General features: G+C 40.4%; 2 protein-coding genes across 4 annotated transcripts; one reads left to right on the plus strand and one right to left on the minus strand.

Annotated features, from left to right (window-relative positions):
* The first annotated feature begins 2,442 nt into the window (after window positions 1-2,442).
* Window positions 2,443-7,115, plus strand: LOC135585927 (early nodulin-20-like). 2 transcript variants are annotated; one of them, XM_065154387.1, is made up of 8 exons: window positions 2,443-2,945; window positions 3,034-3,106; window positions 4,662-4,860; window positions 5,205-5,402; window positions 5,524-5,853; window positions 5,935-6,050; window positions 6,123-6,557; window positions 6,722-7,115. In XM_065154387.1, the coding sequence occupies exons 5-8, from the start codon at window positions 5,643-5,645 to the stop codon at window positions 6,836-6,838; spliced, it is 879 nt and encodes a 292-aa protein (XP_065010459.1). In that variant the 5' UTR covers window positions 2,443-2,945; window positions 3,034-3,106; window positions 4,662-4,860; window positions 5,205-5,402; window positions 5,524-5,642; the 3' UTR covers window positions 6,839-7,115. The 2 variants fall into 2 exon arrangements, with proteins under 2 accessions (XP_065010459.1, XP_065010460.1); XM_065154388.1 differs by lacking the exons at window positions 2,443-2,945; window positions 3,034-3,106; window positions 4,662-4,860; window positions 5,205-5,402 and having other exon boundaries at window positions 5,472-5,853.
* A 2,323-nt stretch (window positions 7,116-9,438) lies between these two features.
* Window positions 9,439-24,895, minus strand: LOC135581175 (uncharacterized). Of its 2 annotated transcripts, XR_010497125.1 has the most exons (4): window positions 24,337-24,895; window positions 22,106-23,672; window positions 10,290-11,986; window positions 9,439-10,199 (listed from the first exon to the last, which is right to left on the minus strand). XR_010497125.1 is itself a non-coding variant. In XM_065154082.1 (3 exons), the coding sequence occupies exons 1-3, from the start codon at window positions 24,791-24,793 to the stop codon at window positions 10,651-10,653; spliced, it is 3,360 nt and encodes a 1,119-aa protein (XP_065010154.1). In that variant the 5' UTR covers window positions 24,794-24,895; the 3' UTR covers window positions 9,439-10,650. The 2 variants fall into 2 exon arrangements, 1 of the variants encoding a protein (XP_065010154.1); XM_065154082.1 differs by having other exon boundaries at window positions 9,439-11,986.
* Window positions 24,896-26,558: the final 1,663 nt, after the last annotated feature.

Genomic DNA, 26,558 nt, shown 5'->3' on the forward strand with positions numbered 1-26,558 from the left:
GCCTTGGAGCAAAGACTTACCATTACTTTCACGTTATCCAACCTCTCGCGACACCTCCAAAGTCCTTAAGCTCCACCACTACCACACTAGCTCCAACGAGCAACAACGCCACCACTCCCAATCGATCATCCTCACCAAGTGGACGCAGCCCCTGTTTCGCTGGTTTGGTTGGTGGTGTTTCTCAGTAAAAATCACAGCCATCTCTCGTTCGGTAGAGAACTGTTGCAGCTCTCTGATCTCTACCACACTGTAGCTTTCCCTCTCCGATCGATCGTTGCTCGAGATCGACGGTGGAGCGCTCTAGAAGGTGATCACTGGGCCACCTCGTCGACCTTGTCGAGGATCACCTGTGTAGAAGCCCTTATCAAACGTTGTAACTCCGGCTCTCTGATCTGCATCTAGAACTCTACACCGAGTGCAAAGTTGGCCCACTTGCCTAGTTGCAGAGCATTGTCCGGCTACCTCACTCTGTCGATCGTTGTCCTCTAACCAAGTGGTTGAGGGCGTTCGCTGGGCTTAGTCTGCACCGCAACAATGCCCCAAGAAGTAGCACGGCCATCTCTGCACCTTGTCATAGCCATCTTCTCCACCCATCCTTACAGTAACAGCACCATTTCCCCATCTACTTGGTAACAAACTCTGCTCATAGTTGCTGCTGATTTGACCGACGAACCTCTTCAGAGTAGCACTCGTGAATGCAGCACTAGAGGCGCTACAACAGGGAGACCGATCATAGTAGATGAGATCCTATTTTACTTATAGAGAGTATGTGAGGACTACAGTGAGTGAACAGCACAAAGCAGTAGCGAAAGAAGACGGTCATCGTTCGTCGAGGAGGAAAGTCTTGATCTAATCAACGTCACCGGAGGCGGCAGTTCCAGGCCGGACTAGAAGTTCCTTTCAATTCTGTCGTGGGAAGGAAGATGATGTAGCGCTTGCAGCACCTGTGCTTCCCTTAGGAGCATTGTCCGTAGGGAAGAGAGAAAAGAGAGATGTTGCATTGAGGGTAAGGGGTCACCTTGCACACGAACATAGGTTGTTGATCGTCGAACACCCACTTAGGAGAGGAGAGGAGGAACAGGGGAAAAAATCTTCTAGGAGAAGGGACGACCGAAAGGGCGACAGAGCTCAAGGGGGAGGAACCTTCAGTAGTGGAAGACTTTGACGGAGGAAGCAACATATACATCTTCAAGTCTCTTTCTATCACAAAGAAAATATATTCAAGATTTATTATCATGTAAGATGCAAAAGATATTATAACTCCCCTCTCTACTAGTGAATCACACAAACTATGTGATAGAAATCCTGCTATGAAACCCACTCAATACCAACATCTGATATCTTAAAGGGACCCTCAATTATGGCATCTTTCTCCGTAAATATTCTCCACTTCATCTTCATACCTTTGTCGATACTGATTGGGTAAGAAACTTTGATGATAGAATATTCACATCGGGGTATATTATCTTTCTTGGAGTTAACCCAATCAATTAGAGTTCTAAGAAGCAAAAGACAATCACATGGTCCACAACTGAAGTTGAATATCATGTCATCACCACCACTGTGGAATTCAATTGGGTCACAAATCTACTTAAGGAACTTAACATCGACTTTACTTTTATTTCTATAATATATTATAATAATATCGAAGCTACTTACCTATGCCCCAATCAAGTGTTCCATTCCCGTATGAAACATATTGTCATCGACTTCTACTTCATGCAAAATCAAGTTGTCCGACATCAACTACCTGTTTCTCACGTACATACGGTTGATCAACTATTATACTCACTCACGAAGTCTCTCGCCTGTAAACTATTTTCATTGCATTGGTCTAAAACTGACATTTTTGATAGGATCACCTTACGAGGATATGATAACATATAAGATTTTTCCAACTCCTGAAGGAAATATCACTATTTTGTTGAGAGAAATCCTCCTTTTGTATCCTACTCTAGTTTGTCAATAATTTCATAAATTTTTTATAATAGCTTTTAAACCAAAGAATAACGAATGACTATACTCCATTTGCTGCACCCACTGACGTGAGAGCAGCAATAAAATAAAATCACTAAAGAACTTAATTTGTCCCTTAAATTACTTTCTTTCTAATATCAAGTAACAGCGATACAGAGAAGATTGATTGCTAATTGGTTCAGGGATATAGATAAGAACTTACAGTAACGCCAGAAGTGGAGAGAACACTGGCACTTGTATTTTATGTTTTTAATTAGATTGATTTATCCTGTGATGAAGTTTGGTTGAGTTGATTTATATCGAGTTTTAATTAATATTTTATGTTTTTAATTATCTTTTGGTAGGTTTTTTTTAAGGAAAAGAAAAGAGTAATATTGGCCAAATATTCCGTCGAAAGATTCATTAATTTATTGGTAATTCCAAATATTTGGGAATTTATTTCTTTGTTTCAATTGCTAAGTATTTTTGGATTCCTAGCTCGAATCTCCCGCGCCAACGCCACCGTGACGGACCCCTCCCAGCTCCGCCAATAGCTCCACCAGCGGCGACGATCCGGCAGGAACCTTGGCTCGGCCAGCGAGGGCGATCCCCTCCGGTGCTTCCACGGTGAGGCTGAGCCCCCCTGCCGCTTGCCGCAGGCGTCAGGATGGAGATGTGGAAGGAGATCGGGGCCGCCGGGCGGAGCGCGGCTGACGGTGATGGATCAGCGGCCACGGCAGATGGGGAGATGTCGTTGGAGGACTTCCTGGCCAGGGCGGGGACGTTGTGGTTCCTTCCTTAGCGAAGTTGCAAGCGGGATTTCGCCTGGATCCTGTAATCGCCGACCGGTTTTCGCAGCAGGAGCGGTGGAGAATCCGATTCCAGGGTTTGGGAATGGAGTGGAGGGTGGATAAGGCTGCGTTGCAGAGGCAGAAGGGGATGATGAATCAAGAACAGAGTCAAGCTGCCAGGTCCAGGGAGAGAAACAGGTCGGTAAAATATCTTCTTAGACTTGATTTGCTGGTATGGCCGTGAATTGTTTGTTTAGCAAGATAAATTCTGCGGGCATCTTCGCAGGCATACACTGTAGAGCTCGAATCTTTGATGTTGCGTCTGGAGGAGGAAAATGCTATCAATCTTCTGAGAAGAGGTATTTTGCTTTTTGACAATGTGAGGTCCTTCTAGGTCTAGATTTGATGATGAATCAGAAATCTCAAAGGGCTTTTGTTTTAGTTTGATCATCTTCATTATTAATGGTATTGTATTACTGCAATAACATCAAATTCTGGCTAAATGTGATTTTGTGGACATGAAACATCGGATATCTATCCTTTTGCATGTTGAGTTAGCATCTTTCAGGAGAGAAACCTGACTTAAATGAAGAAATGCACCATCCCCTAGTGTCCGGTGAAAGCAATTTTAAGTTTTCGATATCTAGAAAAAGAACAAAATTCTACTTAGGGCATGAAGATCTGATCTTTGCTGTTTAGTAGAACACAATTGTTCATTTTAAATTGGCATTTCACTTCTCTGTGACATAAGGATCTAATCCTTCTCTCTTTGCAGAAGCAGCAGCATAGGTTGATCATTTTAGAAAAGAGAAATACACAAAGAATGAAGCTTTGACATCCTAATTCTTTGGGGTGGCTGCATGAATCTTTGAATACCATTCTCCAGTCATCCTGCATGAATGATCTTTGACATCCTATTAAGGACAATATTTCTGCACAAAGTAATAATAAGCAAATATTTTTTCGCAATGTTTTTGTAGGTATCCTACTACTAATCACTAATTTTAAATGATTAACTTATCTAGCTCTAGCATCTGCAAGTCTCCTTTAAACATTTTGTGCCCTTTGAAACAATTGTTTGTTCATCTTATGTTGAGTATTTCTTAATCTATCTGTTCTAAGAACACCGATAGCCACAATCTAGTTTAGACCATGCACCTCTTTGCATAGTGCATTGACTGGTCCGGCACCAGGATCTCAACTAGATCCAATCTTTTTTTGTTTTTTCAGATTAAGGATTTAATATCATAGATTAATTTTCAAACCTCTAGATTCAAAATCCAAACATAGTTTGCATGCTAAATAATTTATCTGTTGCCTGAAAGCATGAATATTATCGATTCATGATATGAAATTTCATAACAATTAAATGTAATCAACAATAATCAAGTTTAAAACATGAAAACACATGCATCACATATTTTTCTCTCCAGGTTAAAACTAAAATGAAATGATTAGAAATTATAAGAAACATAATCAATCAGTAATTAAATTATTTAAATAATGAAAACAGGAAGAATCCTACAGGATTCCTAAAGGCGATCACTGCCTTCTTCTCTTCTTTTGCAGTTGATTTCCTTGATGAGTAGACGAAGAGGAGAGGGAGGTTACTAGGGATTATACGGGGAATGAGGGTGACGAAGTCGGGGATCTTCTAAATTAATTAGGTCAGATCTAATACGTATTTTGGTTTTTCAAAGTAGGAAGTAATCGTGGATCATCTGGTGAGACTGAAATAAATTTGGAGGTTACCTACATATTCTTGGGAGCATCGAGGGACTTTATTCCTTTGTTTGTTTCTGAACAACGCATGTAATTAGATTTATTGTGTAATTGGTATTCAAACATTTGTATCTTGTCAAGATAAATCTAAATCATGAATTTTCTTGGTTTAACTATATATGACCTTTGCAGCTTATGGAGAATCTAATCCAGTCACCGAGAAGAAAAAACCACCTCGTGTTCTTGCAGTGGTAGAAAGAGGTGGAGACTCATGAAAGAATCATTCATCTAAAAAGTGGGCCTCTCTTGCTTCCAAAGCAGAGGACTGTTTCTGACAGGTCGAACCTGTCTTCTTTATGAGAGGTCTATGCTTGATATTACTGTTTCGGAGGTAATTACCATTTTTTGTGCATATGCAAATTTCTTGAGACTGCTGTTTGCATTCTTTGATTAAGGGTGGAAAAAGGAAAGAAAACTTAAATTTACTTCTCTATTATACAGAAATGGCTTAGTATCCCGATACCTCATTTGTTCATTGCTTTCGTCGATCTTTCTGTCGTCGGAACCTTTTTGGATCATATGATGAGAACATCGTTGCAATTGTCATCTTCCACTTTTGTAATTGATATGATTTCTTTTTCAATCATACAAACGGCGATGCACTAATCATTCCTCATTGTAGTAGTTGTTGTTGTTCTGCCTTATCTTTGTGACTTGCTTCGGCTGTAATTACAGGTTCAAGAACCATGGCACAAGAAAAGTGATCTCGAAGTCCCGGCATCAGATCTGGAAAGTGATGCCGACTTGACTCCAGGGACCAAATACCAGAGGGATGCAAACAAAGAACCCATCACGCCTCTCCTGTGCGCTGTGTCTTCTTCCTCTGTCCGAACTGTTTTGGGCTATGCAATTGAATGACCGAGCTTGATTAAAGTAATCATTGCACAATTAGTGTGTACTAGTTTATTACTGTCTCTAAAAGTATATCACTTTATAATTGTTCTCGCCATCTCAGTTTCTCACCCTACTAACTTTTTTTCTCGTTGCTTTGCAGATTCTTCACAGAGCTCGTCTACCGAAGAGCCCTCCTCTCGCTCGTTGCCTGTCCCCCACTGAAGCCTCGTAGCTATCCGACTGTAAAGTCTGATGACACTAAATGCTGCTCCAATTTGAATGCTTCTTCTTCTAGCTACTTCAAATCTGCATCTCCTGCTGCTCCGTCTCGGAATCAATCTTACAGCCCCTGCGATGTGGCCAATTCCCTCCGTTTCCTGCCTCCTGCTCCTCTTCTTCCTCCTCCGAACCTCTCAAGCTATGGTGACAGTTGTGGTAGATGGCCTTGCAGAGTGGAAATCTCCCGTAGTTCGTGTCGGAGACTCTCTCGGTGAGTGATCAATCTACACCATCATTACTTGCAGAGTAATCCATTAATGGCTCACCCTCTTCTCTCGCTTGTCAACTTTAGTCTTCAAGCACCAGCAGGTGCAGAATTTGTACCTCTTCCGCAACAGAAGGGCCTTCGACCTCTGCAGCTTCGATCAATCTATCCTCATCTACGATGGCAAGTCCTCCCTTTTCACGGTATGTTCATATACCTCTTTCTGATTCATATACTCGCCGGTCCATCTTATCCCATTGTCGTTCCACTGCCAGTGGCGGCCTTCGCGCCCTGGTTATTATTACCTCGCTACCAGAAACAGTTCTCAGAGGAGCTGCGAGCAGGTTGAGAAGGTGCCTGTTAGAGTAGTGACTCCACACCCGTCGCCGGGCTTCCCTTCGCTCCCTTCTCCGGCACCCACTTCCGGAGGAGACATCTCTTCCTCTCCCTCTCCCTCGAACTCGTGGACTTCTGTTAGCTCACCCCGCTCCGGCCCCAGCCCCAGCCCCAGCCCCAGCCCCAGCCCGGCGCCCGTGGACTTTGGCCCGTTGCAGCCGAAGGAAAGGCTGACTCCGGCGGCCACTCCGTCGTCTTCGGTGACCGCGGGTTCGGTCCCGTTCATTAGCAGCAGTCCAGCGGTTCCTCTTCCCGTGGGAGAGACCGATACGGCCACCATCCTCCCATTTCCAACCCCGGGCTCGGAGACTCAGGTGCGTGCGCTATCCTCGCCGGCGCTTTGCTTTTTGAGACCCACCGCATGAGTTGTGCTGCTGTTTGCTTTTACGTCTTGCGCAAAGATGATTGAGGAGTCAATTTTGTTGGTTCTTATTTTTTTTGTTCTCTTTTGGATCAATTGCATGCGATTGCCGCGCAGGTGGTGGGGATGGCGTCGTCGTGCGCTGCAGTGCAGATGTCGCTGCTGATGGTGGTCATGATGCTCTCCCTCGGACTCGTGGTGGACACCAGCCTCCCTTTTGCGGCTTTTCTGTAGCCACAGGCAAACTTCTTGTGTAGTCTTTTTCCTTTTCCTTTTTCCTTTTCCCCTACCTTGTGTTTTGTTCTTCTGATGTGAGGCTTAGAGTTGGGCTTTAGATCTTAACGCATGCATGCATCCCGCCATGGATTCCACGAACTGAGAGCCACCATGCCTTGACTGTCCCTGGCTGATGGTGGTTAGCAACTCGGCTATTTTGACCAGTTTATTGTGGTGGCCATGGCCTCTAACCTTTTCCATAGAGAGGGTAAAGCAGCCCAAATCTTTCGCCGTTTCTTTGTTCTTTCATCTTGTTCTCCCCATTCCGGGATGCAGACCGAGTCGAATTAACACGACAGGCAGCACTAGCCACTGGATGCATGCAGTTGGTGCTTGGCTCCGTTCTTCTCTCTCGCATGCCTCCTTACCTTTCACTGGGGAAGAAGATGCGTGCTGAATCACCTCACTACATGCCTGGGATGATTTGTGAGATATATATTCTTAAACAAACAACAGTTCTCTTTATCAGAGGCTAAAAGCATACAAAACTCAAAACCATGTAAATGGTGTTAATTTCTTAAAATGTGAACCCAATTCTACTTCAATTAGTTATGTATATTCTTCTGCTTGAACTGATCTCAAACTCATTTAATGGTGCCAAAACCGGAATAAACAGATTTTCCGCTCGAATATTTGAAAAAAATATGAATCTGCTCGGATCCCAAGATAATTACAGATTATCTTCTATAGTTAATTATGGTTAAAAAATAATATTAGGATCTCTATAACATTTAATCCTAATTTTTCTTACGTCGTTAATCATCGATGAAAAAAAAAAACACATATTGTCACGTGCAAAAAAAAATACACAAATGAAAAGAATAAAAATATAATTTTATTATTTTTAAAATTATTGAATTTATATCAACTTTTAGCCCTAATCGATTTCTTTCTTTCTCTCCTCTTTCCAACCTACTTGCCGGTTGCACTCGCTCGACACTATATGTTATAATCATGACATGACAGCTACATAAAGAATACACTTTGTTTCTTCAACCTTGCATCTAGAACAAGGAGGAGGGCAGCCTACAATGAACTATGCTCTTTATCTGTGCTTATAGCTGCCAACTATAAAATAAATAGCCCCATAATGTGATATATTGTCGATTTCATATACATCATGCCACAAGGAACTATCATATTGAAATCAAGCTTTAATAAACATTCTATGACTAGCCAACAGTGCAGTAGAAATGGCCCCCATTTCAACCTGTCACAATCCTCGTTCCACCACCGGCTGCCTGTCAGTGTTTGCAGGGCCCTGGGAGATCACACCGGAGGGTGCGTCCGAAGAAGAACCCCTCTACGCTGTGGGGAAAGAGATGGATTCCTCTGAGTTGCCCAACACGCAGCTGCCCGCCAACCCCGTGCGAGTGTCGACCATTCGACTACAAGCATGCAAACTGCATATCGAGAAACATAATAATCTGCCGAAAAAATCTCCATTTGTTATTCCTAAGAATATCAAGAACCATTCGATTAATCCTGACAATTTTGAAGAAGAAGATTGATAAGTTTATTTATATATCAGGAAAGCTTCATAATAAAAAAAATGATGCAGAGATCCATGAAAATAACATCATAAGCATCCATCACTCGGCCGAGTGAAGACTGTTCATTTCTGATCATTACATATAGTTCAATGCATGACTGAGAAAACATCAAATTGGTCATCATGCAGCCATTGTTACATTCACCAGAGTCTAAGAGCTGCAACATGGCAGAAGTTTTGCTCAATCACATCTTGGCTTCTAGCACAACCCATCTTTGTCTTTTTGGTAAATAAGCTTCTCATCTCTTAGCCACATGTGAAAGCTAAAGATATATTATGATTCAACAAATATGCATAAATAAAAAAAATTAAACACTTACCAAGGTTTCATCATTCCGATAATTCAATAATAAGATCTTTGTCTTTATGTCTTGGCCTCTCTATTCTCATGATTGTACTAGAACTATTGTTGCTTGGGACCCTTATAACACTCTAATCCTTGATACTCGTTGGTGTTGTATCCAATGAGATCCAAGAACTAGTCAACCTCGGTGAACAACATAAGCACCACAAACAACAAAAGTGGAGACACACAAATAACAAGTTTTTCTGATGATGATAAGACCGTCATTGGCCAAGGCGACAACGAGCAAGTTCGAAAAGGGGCAAAGGGCGAAGAAGTACCACAATAGACAGGTGAGCAAGATGTGACGAACGAGCAACGAGTGAGCAAGTCTGATGGGCAAGCAAGGTACAACGAATGAGAATAAGTTGGAAAAGGAGATGAAGAAGAAATCGATTAAGGTAAAAAGGTGATATAAATTTAATAATTTAAAAAAATAAAAAAATTTATATTTTTATCCTTTTTATTCGTGTCTTTTTTGTTTGTTAGTGACAACACGTACGATTTTTTCTATCGACGAAGTTAACGACATAAGAAGAATTAAAGTTAAATTCTATCGACGAAGTTAACGACATAAGAAGAATTAAAGTTAAATATTTTACCTTCGTAAATGTACGAACTTTAATATTACTTTTTAAAGTATAAGGATCAGGATACTAATCATAATTAACTATAGGAAGTAATATATAATTACCCCCCTTGATCCATAACTGTTTAAGAGTATATTACAAAAATATACCTAATTTACAATAGACTGGTTAACATTACAAAGTAACACTACAAATCATAAGAATCAATAAATTAAACATCACTTACCAAGTCACACGACTATATGCTATTACCCATCGAACCTTGTCTCTTTATTCCTTGGCTAAAGAATCATTCAATCTCACATAGTCAACTGAAATTGCTCCTTGTTTCAAAGAAAAAGTTAATTATTACTACCTTTGGGCATATAAAACTTGATCTCCTATTATATGTGTTTCACTTGGCATTAGAAATAGCACAATGTTGATGAGCAATAGGAAATTCATCTACTCCACAAACGAATGTCTGCAAGTAAACACCTGAGCTGAGCGTGCTCAATTTGCTGCAGTTTGCTTCAGATGGGACTTTAGCCTAACCCTCAAGTTCTTAGAGGATCACGTTCCTCAAATGCTTTGTTTCATTACAAGTTCTCACAGCAATCCAGTGACAAAGTTTGTCGATGCTGCTGAAGTCAGGATAATGAAGCTGTTAATGAGAGTCCTTTATGTGGTGGCATCTGGCTTTTTTTGGGTATTGTTTCCACTATTTTGATGTTTGTATCAGTTGTATCCCCTGTGATTGGTTTGGCTTGCATTCTGGAAGAGGGAACTTATAGCTAGTTGGTACTTCTTTGGTGTGGGTTATCTCTGTTCTGGTAAGCAATAAAATTATTTTACCTGCCAAAATAAATAATCTTCTTGCAGTATTACACATCAAAAAGCCTCATGAGAAACTCTCTCAAGACAGAAATCACCCAAATCACCCACCTGTTCAAAGAATATATCTCTGAGTGTAGAATTAGGTTGAATGATGAACTGGTGTACTTACTGAAAGTACTTGTATCTGCTAAAAACACCCAATGTCCGCATGATCAACTCGTCGGATGTGCATTTTGTTGTATGTAACACCACCAAAGGTTATTCTGCCAGGTTGGGCACAAGAATCAGACCACCCACCGAATTTGCTTTGGTGAAAGTCCGTGTATCTTATCGGCAGCTCAACGTAGAACGGCAGCATAAAGCTAATGATATAATCACTAAAACAGCAACATTTAGATGAAGTTTCTTTAACTATGTAGCTTTGAATCTCCAGCTCTCTTCAGACTACCCAAAATGTGATGAAGTTTCTTTAACTATGTAGCTTCGAATCTCCGGCTCTCTTCAGACTGCCCAAAATGTTATCCACCAACTTTTCCTTCTCATCATTCGGTGATTTCGACACAAAACAATATCGTTTTGTGGGTCTTGCTTTCACTTTTTGTTCATTGATAGGGTTGAGTTCCATGGTTTTGATCTTGGAGCAATCCACCTGACCATCAACAGCCTGAGCTTGATCCTTCTCATTACCTTCCAAACTACCATACCATGAATCAAGGATTTGAAGAAGAGAGCTGTCCTCTCCGCGTCTTTTAGACTTTGATTCCAGTTCACCAGATTGGGAGAGACTATCACCCTCAGAATCAGAAAAATCATCATCTGAAAGAGAAGCCTCATCATAACTCACCTTCTTATCATTCACCTGAGCAACAGTATTACCACCATGATTAACTGTCTCGGACAAAGGGCCTAGCTCCTCCCATGCATAGTCTTCAGCGGTGCTATCACCTTTACTGTCCTTGTTAATGGAATTGCTTTTGTCATCTGGTGAACTATGATCAAGTGTTCCGATGATTGGCTGCTTACTCCAGCTGGAATCTGAGCGGAATCTTTCAGAAGGTATAATAAAAGAGGATTCTATCCTCACCCCAGGCATTATCTGTAACAAAGACGCAAGCTTGGGGTAGCCAAGCATTTGAAAATCCAGAATATAGCCATACTTTTGCATAAATGTTGGTTTGAAGATGCTCATGTTAAAACCTTCAGGATATTCATCAAAAAGCTCAAGCAAGAGTTTGTGGCAATCAGATAGTATTTCTTCTCTGCTTGGAGATGATTTTCTTTTTCCATGGGAAAAGTCAACATCAGTTAAGCAAGCTGCAATCAAACTTCGCAGACTTGGATAGCCATAAACAGAAGAAATGAGTTTTGTGTTGAACTTGCTCTCAAAAAGCTTTTGCAAATCCTCAGGTTCAATATTCTCAGGACCCTTATATGCTGCTTTCTGAAACCATGCTTTCAACTCAACAAAATTTTGGGGTGGCTTAGCATCTAAAGTGTTGTCGAATCCATTCCTAAAACATCCAGGGTTTTGATCCAATGTTTCCTGCTCAACTTGCCTGTGTGTGTAAGGTTTTGATATTCTGCCTGTGAAAAGAGAACTTAAACCACTGGAACCAAGCACATGTGATGAACCACACTTTCTTTTAGAAGCAAGAGAGAGCCTAAAAGGGAACATCTGAGAAGTTGACTCTTCCAGCCATTTCTTCTCCATAATTATCAGATTTACCAGCTGAAAAATCTGGGCTTCCGTGAGATCTTTAAGGATCCAAAGGCCTTCCTTCTGAAACCCATGCACCAATTGGCCCCTGAAGCACACCACGAGAACATATTCACACTAAAGTTTAAATCTGAAGAGTGGAATATATACCAAAAAAAAAGGCACTGGAACAGATTTGAATTGCCATCAGATAGTCAACAAAATGCTTGTTTGGTAGACAGTAAGATAAGTGTCATGACCAGTAACTAAAAGAATAATAAAATGTCACCAAAGTTTATCAAGCTTGCAGAACCAAATGTTTTTTCCTTTTTTGGCACTAAGACACTAATGCAAATGAGAAAAGATGGAAAAACAGAATACTATATTGCTGATACAAGAACAGGAGGAAGAAGAAGAAGAAGAAGAAGAAGCCATAAGTTCCAAATTTGGGATCAGCTACATCAATCTTTTGTCATGCCATTGAGAACTATCAAAAACCATATGTTTAATTAAGTTAAAGAGTATTTAAATCTTTATTTATAGTTTTAATTAAAATCCTTTTATGTCTTCCTCTAACTTTTCTCATACCACTAACAATAATCAGTTCACCTCTTCTAACTACCACATTTGTAAATCTTCTGAATATATGTTTATATCATCTTAAACAATTCTCTTATTTTATCCTTTATCAAAGTAAAGGATACCTAATTGTTCACAATAAGAATATTTATTCACTATCTTTCCTAACAACTCCACACGTCCAACTCAATATTCATATCTTAGCAATACAATCGTTTTTGTATATGTTATTTCTTAGTTATTCAATACTCAGATCTATAAAGCATTATTATCTATCTATTATCATATAAAATTAATGATTTAAAAAATGCTAGGCGCCAAGATCCCAAAATGTCTAAGGCACTAGGCGCTCGACCAAACGAAGAGAGGCACTCTGAAATATTAAAATATAAAAATATATATAATATAATAAAAGTATATATAATTATTTAAATATAAATATGATATTAAATTAAAAATATATTGTTAATAGTATATTACTTACTGTTACCAATAGTTAGAGGGAAGAAAAAATGTTAACAATAACAGAAGATTAGTTTAAGATTGTTACGGCAGTGCTGCGAACGATAACAGTGAAAGCTACAAACAATAGTAGCGGCAACGGTAGAAGCTGCGGACGGTAGCAGCAGCAGCGACAGCGATGGAAGCTACGAACAACAATAGTAATAGCGGCAAAAGCTACAGACAGCAACAACAGCAATGGCGGAAGATGCGAACAGCAGTAGTAGCGGCAGCGACAAAAGCTCCAAAGGGCATTCGTCGGTGGCGAAAGAACTTACGGTCCACTCCATCGATAGTGGAAGGAATTACACATAAAGCGAGAGCAAAAGGAAGCTACAAGGGCTGTTAGACTCATCCGTCGACAACAGAGGAAGGCAACGGAGGCAACGTCTGCGGGGGAGACAACGACAGAAAGCACCGACAACGGAGGCAAAAGCAATGCTGGGGTTCCCTGGGGTCGCAGGGGCATGAAGGGTGGCTTATGAGGTAAGAAACTACATTATTTAACCAAACCAGACTTAAAAGTCTAGTTCAATTCGCTTAATTGGATCGGGCGCTCGGCCGAAGCGCTCGGCCCTTGGTCTCAGGCGACGCCTCTTTGAAACGCATCGCCTGGCCCTTAAAGGAGGCACTCAGGCACAATGCCTTTTTAAATCATTGTATAAAATGTTCGCCTCAAAGGTATCTAATGATCACACATGGCTCCAATCCTCTCGCCGTTTTAGCTATTCTATTTTTACTATATATATAATATCTTCATCAATCTCTCAAGCATGTTGAATAATTGATCCAAGATATCTAAAGCTTTTACTTGAAAAAAACTTAGTTATATTGCTTATAGATTCTAGAAAATTATCTCGCGATGTGTATAAAGCTAAATGAAGTGTATAAAAAGACACATCCCAAGAGGAATCTCTCCTTTTTAGAATTATGTTTTTCCTATATCTCTACATAAGACTTGATATATATAGATGTCAATCAATGTATTCCTGAACCAGCCAATCAATTTGCTATTACGACATTAAATCTCCTTCAATGGATCTCTTATCAAAGAAGTTGAATTCCTACCACTAAAAAGCTCATGTAGGCTAAGGTCCATCCTCGTAATCAAAGATTTGGATGATCTTTAAAATCTCTCCTAAACAAATAAACACTCGTAAATAGACTTTATCGTGCAAACTCATAAAGATGTATATCATACTATGTTAAGTTGATTAAAATCTAGATCAAAGAAACAAATTTATAAGATGATTCACTCCTCCAATAAATATTTTAATAAATGAGATTAAATCCTTAAAAGATTATCTCATTGACCACATAGTAGATACACCAACAATAGCATTTATTATCATTGATTATTTATTTATTTGATATAGTTGCTTATTTTTTAAAGAAAATTTTATGCTTTGTACGGGATTGTTAAAGCTTTTAAAGAAAATATAAAAGTCACCTTTTTCACTATTGTGTCATTTATCTCGTGCATCCAACACGCCATCATGCCCGTAGCACAAAGCATGTTGCATGACGTGAAATATGAAGTATTGTCCCCATACACGCAATGTTTGGCACAAGCCTACAATGTGGCTTACGCAATTACAGAGCACTTGTGACATGCCATGCAGCACACTCCACAATCTACCTCCAATTAGCAAGAAGGGAAAGGCTACGGATAGAGCCTTTCGTAGCCTATTGTTTTCGGTTCTAAAAACGACCAACTTTCATCCTTCAAAGTTGCTTCAACTCCCAATCAAAGCTTTTGATTCCTTTGACTTCTCAATGACTTTGTCTTTCCAACAATTTCTGTTTGTTTATTCTAGTGTGCTTTATCCTCATGTTCCATAATCATGCACACTTCAGATTCGATGTCCAGTTGTATCTTGAGTGGCTTCCTTGACGAAGGCCTATATGACGTCAAGGAATACACTTAGATAGCATTTGCATGTCTCTAAGTTATTTTTGCACAAAACCTATCTCTATATACAAATTTTAAACTATTTAAGGTTTAAACGGAGGTTTGATTTTCTTATTATGTATTACCATTTGATAATTTACATCCTTATCATCATGATGATAGAAGTTATTGCTACCAAAATTGAAGTCACCATCACTATATTGATGGAAATCGAGACACATTCCAATCTGTACCAAGTTTGGAAAGAATAAGGGTCAACCTAAAGCCCTCTAGATCAATGGTAAAGTCAAGTTGGCATTCTGCTAACATGTACAATTTTAATCTAACTAATTTCCTTTTTATCTTTAGAATAATTTTAATATGATAGAGGTTCTTACAAGGCACTTACATGGGAAACTTATAAGGTTGTTACATCATGACATCCCCTCATTTCTACCCTTATTTCCTAGATCAAGCATAAGAGGACAAAATTAAATAAATATAACAAGGGGAAGGAATCACCCTAGGTGCCAAAATGGAAGACAAACATCAAAAAGGAAAATTATTTGCCACAAATGAATTTGAAAACTTATCTTCCCCTAAAAGCAAGAATATAAATATTTGAATAACCATGTTTTAATTATTGTTGATTTCATTATCTTTGTATATTTAGGCATGTAAAAGGGGCAAAGGAATTGCAACGGGATCGTGACTTATTAAACGAGTGAAAGTTTTTTATTCGGACAAGACGTGTCAATGGAACAAGTCACAATCTTCCCCTCGATGTGAGTTTGGAGGATTCGGAATGAGTCCAAGATTCTCTCTACCTTTCTCTCTTCTCTTGATCTAATAGCCTACCATCTAATATCCACCATTGTCAAGCTATTTAAACGCAACTATTAAATGTGTATCATTCTTAAAGTTACTTTAGCATAGAGACACGTAAATCAACCTCTCAACCAAGTCATGATAGTTAAAAGAGCATCCCAATGACACTAGCAAGCTCCAAATCTTAAAATAAGTCACCATGACATTCTCCCTAATATGTTAACTGATGTTTTATTATCATGAATTATAATATCAATCAAAGGCATCTCTCACCACAACAATGTAAAGTCCCAACTATTTGGGGTAGATTATATGCATCATTTATCTATAGTTTCTATTAAAGACTTTTTTAAGTCTCTCTACTCGTACCACTAATAATAACTATTTCACCTCTTCTAACTATTTCACCACTAATAATAAATTATCATGAAGTATGATATCAAACAAAAGCATCTACCACCATCAAGGTTCACCATACTGTCACGGACTTAGCTGGTTTTGCCTAAGTCGTGCGGCACTCTTGCGTGTCCGTCCGCAAAGGTCAACCTTCCCGAAGTCTCCCATGTCCCTTAGGACCCACGAAAGAGAGAACGGGTTAGAGAAAATGCCTCAATCGGGATCCACAAGCAAACATCTCCGAAAAACACTTCATAGACAATGCAAATTACAAACAGACTTTACAAGCTCTGAACAGTTGCACAACAAAGGGTAAAATGGTCCATTACAGACCGAAAATCTCTCGCACGTGTCCACATGACACAACCTTTATTTACAAGCCTAAAGAGGCCACCAACCCAACTAAAATGGGACTATTAAGCCTTCGGTCGTCCCTCTACATGCTGTACAAGGCATAAACATACCAAAAGACACGGACATACATAAGCATTACATCAAACATCCTGTTTAGAAGTTTGTCCGTGACATTCTCCCCCACTTAATCCTTCGACGTCCTCGTTGAAGCCTTTGTCGACACTGCAACTCCTCGCCTTTGCTGAGTCTTCAATCTTCTGCTTCAGCTACAATGCACCTCATGGCTCCCAGCTGTTGTTTTTTAGTAGTCGAACCTTTTGATCCGCCATGCTGCTTCAACTCACCAATGACTCTGGTGTGGGGTTGGCTGAGTTGTGTTGATCCTTGTTGATTCTTGCGGATCCCCCAGATGAAGGAAAAGACCATCCTTACTGCGCCAGTCTTTCAAATGCCTCATGCTGCTTGAACTGGGTGGATGCTTGTTGGAGCTTTAACGAGCATCGTCTCGTAAACTTCTGAAGTTTTGGGTCCTTCCTCCACCAAATTTGCTCATTGACTCTTCTTTCACTTAGTTGTCACATCCAAGTAGGTTCACATCACTTCCGCTTTCGATTGAAATTTCGTTGGGAAATGAAGCGGACAATCTACTCTCAGTAACACTGATCACTGTTGGTGAGGATTTGACAACTATTGTCTTCCATTATCTTCGAAGGGTCTTTGAACATATGCAGAGCTCCTCTGCTGGATAGATAAGAGAATTGGGGTACTCGGTTTCGCCCATTCTCTTAAGAATTGAGAAGGCAAAGGTTACTTGACTTCGCTCGCCTCCTCGAGGTTGTACTTCATGCATCGAGCTGGTTACTAGCCTTCGCCTGCTCTCTGCTCACACTTCTGAAGCACTTGAAGTGTTTGCACTCCTTACGTTGAGTTAGTTACTATGATTCACCTTCTCAATGCCATCGAACTTCTGGAATGCAGGAAGTTTTCACCCCAACTTGGAGTAATTCTCTCATAGGTTTGGTCGCCTCTAGGATTGTACCGTCTTCTCCATCAACCCTGCCGCCTACTCCCCTGAGTAGCGAAGGTACAGCACCGCGTACTGCCTGCTTCGTTCCTTGGTTATGCACTCTTGCATGACCCGAAGTCCTTCACTTTCGGCTATCTTGATGAGAAGCTCATTGACATCGGTCTTACAAAGTTCCTCGGCCTCTGCCCTTCAGCCTTGTCTCGGTACCTGGAGATTGTCTCTGCATGCTCTACCTCCTCGGCCCCTTTCACGACCAAGCGCTCTCCCTCCATGAGAGCAAGGGATCAATGACTTTCACGGAAGTCCCGCCTCTGCGGTACCATGGCGCTGCCATGCCTATGGCCCTACTATCCGTCGCCTTGCATCTGCATCCCTTTTCTTCACGATCAGTAGATATGTTTCCGTGGCACTCCTCTGAGTCCACCTACATTCTAACTGATGATTGATTTTGGGTAGCTAAGTCCCTCTGGACTCGTCGTCGCTTCCTCGCCCCTTTCGACCCCCTGTTTCAACACCTCTGTGTTCTCCAAGCAGCTCTCCTTTGGTCGATGGAAAGACAGACTGCAACTCTCATGCATGGCCTCTGCCATCGCATTATAGGGTTTGCACCGATTCTGTTCTCCTTAGCTTCCTTGGTAGTAACGTTCGCTTACTCGACCTTGTCCTCTGACTTGTCGGGCTCCCTTAAGCGAATATAAGCTCTGGAGCAGTCCAACTCTCCAACTGCTTCGATCATACCTCTGCATGATCAAGTCCCTTCCATGGAACTCACTGGTACTTGCATTCGAACTTTTCCCTTGGTGAAACACAGCCCCCATATGCTGATGACCAAGGTTTTCATCCGATGCAAAATTCGATGCACGCACGGAAGACCCGCCTCTGCGGTACCATGGCCTTCACTCCTTGAATCCATAGCCCTTCTTGTCGTCGTGTTGTTCACCGAAGTGGAGCTTCCAGTAGCTCCCGATCATACCTCCGTATGATCTAGTCCCTCACGAGACTATGTCGTGTGTATCGCATTGCCACGAACTGTTCCACCACAATCCGCTGCACCATGTCACCTCCTGGTGACATCTCTATTGCATTCTGATCCTTGTGGGAAGAACTCGAATTGTGAACCCTCCATGTGTGGCCTCTGCCAATACATCGCAGGGCCTCTTCCACCTTCGATTTTGTTCGCTCCTTTGGCAATCGACCTTCATCCACCCACTCTTGGGTCACACCTAGATGAAGCATCACTCTAGGACAGTCCGACACCTAGTAGCTCCCGAAGTCCCCCGACTTTGCTGCAATTAGTGCACCATTGTCTGGATCGTGGGCCTCTGCCCCTACCAGCACAATCTTCACTGCGCACCGCTTCCTTCATGGCAACTTGAATGGCAACACTGTGGCATATTCTTTAAGAGTACCCACCTCTGAGTCCTCTTGCCCCGTGCGGAGACCACCATCCCCTTGAACTACTTCGATCTGCTGAATAAACTGTGCATTGTTCAGCCTCCTGCAAACGCACTTGCTAGATTGCGACTCCACGTCAATACAGCCCCCGCTGCACCACTCAAGGCCTAGCAACATGTTGAACTCGTTGCACACTTCAGCCTCCTACGGACGTATCCTTCACATGCCGAAGAGAAAGTTTCAATGCTCCATGGCGTCGAGTTTCGGTCGCCTTTGGGATGGTCGCGAACATTCCATCGTCCGCATACAAGCCCATGCATGAGTACCGAATTCTTTGAGTTAGCAATTCCCCTCACCTCTGTGAGCTTTGCACAACTCTTTCGATCGCTGAGCAACTCATTCCACCTTGCATGGTCTCATTCTTACCAAGCGCCTCGCTTGCCTTGAGCACCATCAAGTATGGTTGTCAACGTTGAGCCGTAACTCAAACTCAGCCATCCCAACCTTTGTGCGCTCCACATTCTTCCAAGCTTGCCTGTTCTCGCGATGCCTCTTGCGCGAAGGGTTGGCCATTCCTCTGAATGCCAATGTCAAATGCCCGCTCCTCCAAGCGACTCCTTTTCCCTACATCTCCATGCCCGTTTTCCCCTAAACGGTCGCGCGTGTGCTGACTGCCCTCAACGTAGCCCCGTTAGGTCCCCCACGTTTGCATGCTAAGTGTTTCCATGAGTGCTTGTCCCGCTCTGATACCATCTGTCACGGACTTAGTTGGTTTTGCCTAAGTCGTGCGACACCCTTGCGTGTCCGTCCGCAAAGGTCAGCCTTCCCGAAGTCTCTCATGTCCCTTAGAACCCACGAAAGAGAGAACGGGTTAGAGAAAATGCCTCAATCGGGATCCACAAGCAAACATCTCCGAAAAACACTTCATAGACAATGCAAATTACAAACAGACTTTACAAGCTCTGAACAGTTGCACAACAAAGGGTAATGGACCGAAAATCTCTCGCACGTGTCCACATGACACAACCTTTATTTACAAGCCTAAAGAGGCCACCAACCCAACTAAAATGGGACTATTAAGCCTTCGATCGTCCCTCTACATGCTGTACAAGACATGAACATACCAAAAGACACGGACATAAATAAGCATTACATCAAACATCCTGTTTAGAAGTTTGTCCGTGACAATACGATGACGTACTGCCCAGTATAGGCAGTATGTACCAGTCCAATAGAGAACCGATACAAGCGATGCATACCGATTTGTCGATATGTCCCACTATACCACATATTGATATGTCAATATAATTCGATATGTATCATATTAATGATTGATCGGTACAATGGTACGGACCGCTAAAGCAAACCATGCCCACCACGACAATATAAAGTCTCAACAATTTGAGGTCAACTACATAAATCATTTATTTATAGTTTACATTAAAGACCTTTTTAAGTCTCTTTCTATCTATGCTCGTACCACTAATAATAATTGTTTCATCTATTTTAACTATTTCACCACTAATAACAAATTATCATGAAGCATGATATCAAACAAAAGCATCTCCCACCACAACAATGTAAATTCCCAACCATTATGGGTCAACTGCATGCATCCTTTATTTATAGGTCTATTAAAGATTTTTTTGTCTCCCGCTACCTCCACACCTAATAATAACTATGTTAGCTTTTTTTACTATTATATTGTTAAATCCCTTAACACATGTTTGTACCATTTTAAATAATTCTTGCTCATTTTATACTCTATTGAAGTGACACAAAAAATTTTATATGCATACAAATTAAAATTAACATAATTGTAATTTTATATTTGTTTAATATTTCTCGTATTATGTGGCTAATTTTGCAAACCTTGCTTTGTAGGTATGGTGATATATGACAAATTCATGACAAATAGAGTAACTTTTTTTCTTTTTTATTTCAGGTTAGGGGAAGGGTAAGAGAGAGGAAGGAAAGGATGATGATAGAGAAAGATAATAGAAAAAGTTGATTATATACCAATAGTCGCTCAAGGAAAAACTTCTAGGGATGAAAGTCTCATACACATCATTGAGAATTAAAATGTGGCCTCACACCACTTGCACATACATTATGTCATAACATGAGAAAAAATCATTCATTAATTCATTCATTCATCTCTAAATACAATCTTATAAAGGAAAAAGGAATATTAATTTAACATAAATCAACAAGCAACGTTAACAAAGACAACAGTTAGAAAAACGCCAACACAAACAAAGATGTAATTCCCAGAATGCATATTCTATAATGCAAGTACATTGTGGTTTTTGTATAACAACTCCAAAGGCCAACAGATAGGTATCTGGAATATGAAACATCCTAGGTCATGGTAAGCATGCAAGTACAAAACATGGTGCTTAGTTTCATGATATGGAGGTTTAATTGTTATGTTTGAATTTAGTAATGCAATGAACAAATAGGTTAAGTTGTTCATACAAAAGTACTGTACTTTGGTCTTGTAAAGTCAATAGCTCGAAGTAAACTAAGTGGGTGTAGAAACAGATCAGGTTGTGGATGACAATTCAAGGGCTCAAGTAGATCTAAAAGATGAACATAAGATAAGCATGGGAAGTGTGCCTATATATGCATATGCAGCAAGTATGTATATGTATATATGACAATTTATTGAATATAGAAGACTTGGGTTGCCGTACAAGAATATGGTTGAAAAAATGATAAGCAATCTTATATTTTTGAACTATTTTTTTCTCATTTCATTTCCATTCAACAACTTATACAGAAAGCAACAAGCTTATATAAAAAGCAACATACATTAATAGAGAACTGTTACAGATTTTTTCTTAATTCTTTAGCGCTTAAATTGTCTTAAATGGATTTCAAAATAAGGAATATATCATATGCATGTTTATTCTTTACTTAATCACTTGGCTTATATCCATGAAACTAGATAACTTAGAAGAATAATCTCCAGTATCAACCATCCCCATCACCTATCATGATTTAACTAAGACGCAAAATTATTGTAAATCAGGATGTGAAAACCTGATCATGATTCGAAGAGGAAAAGATCTGGTATCTATGGACAAACAACATTAGAGTTACACATCCCACAGGAAAAGAACATTTTAGTTAAGACACATTTTCAATTTATGATATCAGCACTTGCAAAAAAGTTCCATCTTAAAATAACATTAACAAATCTGAATATCATATCCACCCAAGATTGCACTTGTGTAGAGATGACAGAGGTTTACCTTGTTCTCGATTTTAGAATAAGCTCAGATCCCTTCGAAGTCAGCAAAAATGATTCTAGAGCATCCCAAAAGTGCCCTTTTGAAAAGACATCATGAGGTTCTGTCTCACCAATGATATTACCCAGATCATTATTGGACTTTCCACATGCAACATCTTCTTGGCAATTGGTAACCTCTTCATAAGCTGTAGAACTAATTTTCTGGTCCTTGCCAGATTTCCAGAACATCCACCAGCTTGCAATCTGGCTAAAGAAGCTTTGATTCATATCTGGAGAACCAATGGATGTTTCAGATTGTTCGATGGTCTTATCCTTTGAAATTGACTCACTTGCTTCTGTTGAATTTGGACTAGCACTAGGCTGATTGGAAAAATTATGCTTCGACCGTGTTGCTTTATCTTCAAATTTCAACTTCTCAGTGGGCTTGCAAATTGATTTTGCCTCACCAGAATCCTCATGGGAAGTGGAGTCCAGTCCAGAAATGCTATCAGTTCCCCCAACACGCTGACCACTGCTACGGTAACTCCAGGTTTTTATAATCCTCTGCACAAATCCTTTTTCGGCGGCAGTATTGTTTGAATGCTCAGAGGTGGAAGCATAGGCATTGCCTTCCATGTCATTCCCTTTACTGGGAGAAAAAGGCTCTGTTTTGTAGTGCTGGTGTCCAAAAATAAAACCCTTAATTCTTTCTAGTAGGCTCCCCTCATCTACAGCATGCTGTCCCTGAGTGGGACTGGAGTTCTGTTTACCACTATCTGAGTCATTCTCTTTCTGATGGGCAATAGTCTCAGATATAGTAGATGCAGGCTCTGACTCATTACTTGGAGGAGTAATTGGGAGTGGTTTTCCATTCTGTCTCGAAGCACCGTTTTTCTCTCCATCACTAACATCCACATCTTGAACCAGCTTAAATCTCGATGGCACTGAATCTGCTATTTTTCTATGTGTACTGACAACAAGTGATTGGCCTTCAAGAGATGGATTGGGTATCATCTTCAGTATATTTGGCATTGAGGCAAGAAGGTGTGAGAACTTCTTATACCCGAAGAAGTCCTTGTCCATAGTTGCGTTGATCCTTTTGAGCTCAGCTCGAAGTTCTGGGAGATTCAACCCTTCAGGATATGAGTATAAAATCTGACGGATCGCATTGACTAAAGCCTTAGGAACTGGGCGAGGCTTAGTTTCAGAAATTAATTCCATAGATTCCTCACATTGTGAATTAGTAGCCTGTTCAATGTCAGAGAAAGGGTCATCCAGGACAGCTTTGTAATGGCCATACCAAGATTCATATAATCCATCAGGTGGGTGGTTAAAATGCTTGACAATAGTAGTCTCTCCCTTTACCAAACTAGACCAAGGCCACATAAATGTTGCAGCACTACAGAGAACACCAGGTGCACCATCCTTGCTGGAGAGCAGTACGTTGTAGTTGCTCATCCTCAACCGGTGGAGGATGTTTGCAAAGTCCCTGTCCCCAGATATTAAAAAGAAATGGACGGGAGGAGGGTTTTGTGAAACCCAATAGACAAGATCAGCCATAAAGAATCTATCAGAGCTGTTCTTACCACCTACAATGCACAACAATTGCAGATTTTTATGAATGGTAGAGACATTTATAAAAAAACATAAGAAAATGGGATGAGAAATGAATCATCTGCTGGTATTTTCTTGCTTAGCAAGATACTAAAACTAGCAATAGCAAAGGAAATACTCCTGTCCAACATTTTACTTATGAATACTAAGCCTTAAAGGTCTGCCTTTTGTGGTGACCAAATGATTCAAACGCTTAAACAGGAACAGAAGAGAAAAATAAAGAAGAGAGACTCACAACAACTTCATATGATTCTTACACTTTAGAATCAGCAAACTCTTCACAAATAGAGTGAAAGACTTATTTTAACAACGTGAGCATGAACCGTGACCTTTTTATACCTTTTTTACATAATCAAATTTCAAGGAAGTAAGCATCTTAAAAAGTAACATTTGTGACATAAAGAAACAAAAAGAATACAAAGAAACTGCCCAATTAACTTGAAAGTAAAGAATTTTAAATATTTTTTCTAGATGAACAATTCATCATCTAAATTATTGAATATTTTAGCACTGGAATTGAGAGCGAAGTTGCATGAAATTGAGAGCGGATGTTAAAATAACATGTCGACTATTAACAGGATCGAATTTGCATGAAATTGAGCGTGGATGTTAAAATATGAGCACAAAAAATGAACCGACCATGTGGCACATGAGTGAGGCAGACCCCGGTGCAGGCGAGAGCCTCCTGAGTGGTCCGAGAGAGCTGCGACACGTCTCCGAAGGCGGTAATGGTAACCGGACCTTTGATGCCGTTCGAACGCAAGGCCGACGTGATCCGGTGCACCACCCGGAAAACATTGACGCCAACGGGAATGTTGCAGTTCTCGAAGTCCCAAAACACTGCGACCTTCACGTTCTTGCATTCCTCCTCGTAATGCCTCGTCGAGAAGGAGGAGGAGGAGGAGAAAGAGGAAGGAGAAGCAAAAGACTGGGAGGAAGAGGCAGGCGAGGAGGGCAAGATATGGGATTGCGGCCTCCGCGACGGCGCTCCATCGCCAGCGACGGAGTGTAGGAAGAAGACGGAGAAGCGAGGAGAGGAGAGGGGCGACGGCAAGAACGTCTGGATGGAGAGGGACCGAGGGATTAGGGCTTTCATAGAGAGAGGATTAGGGCTTTAGCTCGGGCGTGGGAGTTCTGCTCATAGGGACGTAGGAAAGATGGCGTCTCCGACGACTCCGGAGGGGCGCAGTGTGCGGGCGGAGGCGAAGGAGATGGGAAGGTTTAAGGGTTTTAACACTCGGTTGGGACAATGGATCACGTGATGAGTCACGTGCAATTTCACTTTGGGAATTAATAGGATATTAGATGAAATATCTTAATTAGGTTATTTATTTGATTAAAAATTTAATAATTTATTTTTTTTATATCATATTTTTTTATGTTATTACACAAATTATAGTTATATATTTATTTTTAAAATATAAATTATAAATATATTTTTTATATTTTTAAATTAAAAATATATAAAAAAAGACAATGATTCGAATCGACGATTTGGTTCCGATTCAGTTTTAAATTTTGAAAAATCAAAACTGATAATTCTAAAATAAAAACTGATAGTTCCGAAATCATGATCAGAACTACCTAAAAGTATTAACCCATTGCAAAATAATTTAATATGAATGACCTATATTACAAGTTTTTTGGTTTAATTATGGACCAATGATGCTAAATGTGATTTCAGCTGGGCATCGCATTGTAAAATGTTTCTACTGAACATTCTCTCGTAGAATGAAACCAATACTATCATCTTGCAAGAACCATCAATATTAACCTTAATCCACCTAATTGGTGGTTCTTTTCATATTAGTTTTTGATCACATTAGCCCCATTATTCTCGTAATTAATTAATTATAGGTGAAAGAGATAAAAAAAATGATATTTCAAAAAGTAAGTATAGCCCTTACTTCATTTATAATGCACGGCCTAATTATAATTGGTTACATTTAGCATCTCGATCCCTATATCTTCAAAAGTTATCTTAAGATTTCTATACGAACATTAAATATTTAATCTTGTTTCTTCTCGCACCATCGATTCTGCTAACGAAAATATCGTAAGATTTATCATTAAGCACATATTAACTGTCTCACTTCGATTTACTATTAAGCATATGATATATTTCGATCAGTATAATTGATGATGTAAAAAGAAACGAGATTAAATATTTTATTTTTATAAATATGTCTAATATAATTTTTTAAAATATAAAGATCGAAATATTAAAAATAATTAATTATAAGAGATAATATGTATAGATGGGGATGCGAAAGAGATACGGATGCGCATGAATCCATATAGAGTGTCGATTTCTTATCTTCTTTGGTTCGATCAAGCCAGCAACGCCTTTTATCGAAAATCTTGTAGATGGGGAGCAGAGACCGACGACGGGGAGAACTCCTCAACACAATAACTAATGAAAGCTATGGCCTAAATAGTGCCGAGGATTGCAACCCTTTCTTGGTTTTTATCTCTCGGTGCGTGCACAAGGTGAGATCGGAAGAGTGAGGGTGTCTCGTGGTAAGAGTAGCGGCAGAATTGCGAGATGGAGAAGAAGTCTCTGATTCCATTTGGTCGACACGAAGACGGGCAGCCTTTATTGAACAGGCTTTTGGTTCGTCTCACCCCAACCATCCGCAATAAATTAGAAAGCTGTCCGTATTCTCGCCCCCAACCTTCATTAAATACCGGTGTTGGAATCTGCTTGCCGCCCTGCCTACAGACTTCTTCTTCTTCTTCGTCACCGCCTGCCATCCGAGCCGGTCATCCTCTCTCTCTCTCTCTCTCTCTCTCTCTCTCTAATGCCTCTTTTCTTCGTCACGTTCGATCAGTCATCTTAACAAGCACGCAGCAGGTCAGAG

Source organism: Musa acuminata, chromosome BXJ3-6 (genome assembly GCF_036884655.1).
Source record: "Musa acuminata AAA Group cultivar baxijiao chromosome BXJ3-6, Cavendish_Baxijiao_AAA, whole genome shotgun sequence".
NCBI classification, from domain to species: Eukaryota; Viridiplantae; Streptophyta; class Magnoliopsida; order Zingiberales; family Musaceae; genus Musa; species Musa acuminata.

Excerpts from the sequence above, each read along its gene's own strand:
- LOC135581175 (XM_065154082.1), bottom strand. The coding sequence starts at position 24,793 with ATGAAAGCCCTAATCCCTCGGTCCCTCTCCATCCAGACGTTCTTGCCG. Across the intron at positions 23,673-24,336 it reads CCTCACTCATGTGCCACATG|GTGGTAAGAACAGCTCTGAT; the intron begins GTCGGTTCATTT and ends TGTGCATTGTAG. Across the intron at positions 11,987-22,105 it reads ATTCTAAAATCGAGAACAAG|GGGCCAATTGGTGCATGGGT; the intron begins GTAAACCTCTGT and ends GGTGTGCTTCAG.
- LOC135585927 (XM_065154387.1), top strand. The coding sequence starts at position 5,643 with ATGCTTCTTCTTCTAGCTACTTCAAATCTGCATCTCCTGCTGCTCCGT. Across the intron at positions 5,854-5,934 it reads TCGTGTCGGAGACTCTCTCG|TCTTCAAGCACCAGCAGGTG; the intron begins GTGAGTGATCAA and ends TGTCAACTTTAG. Across the intron at positions 6,558-6,721 it reads CCCCGGGCTCGGAGACTCAG|GTGGTGGGGATGGCGTCGTC; the intron begins GTGCGTGCGCTA and ends ATTGCCGCGCAG.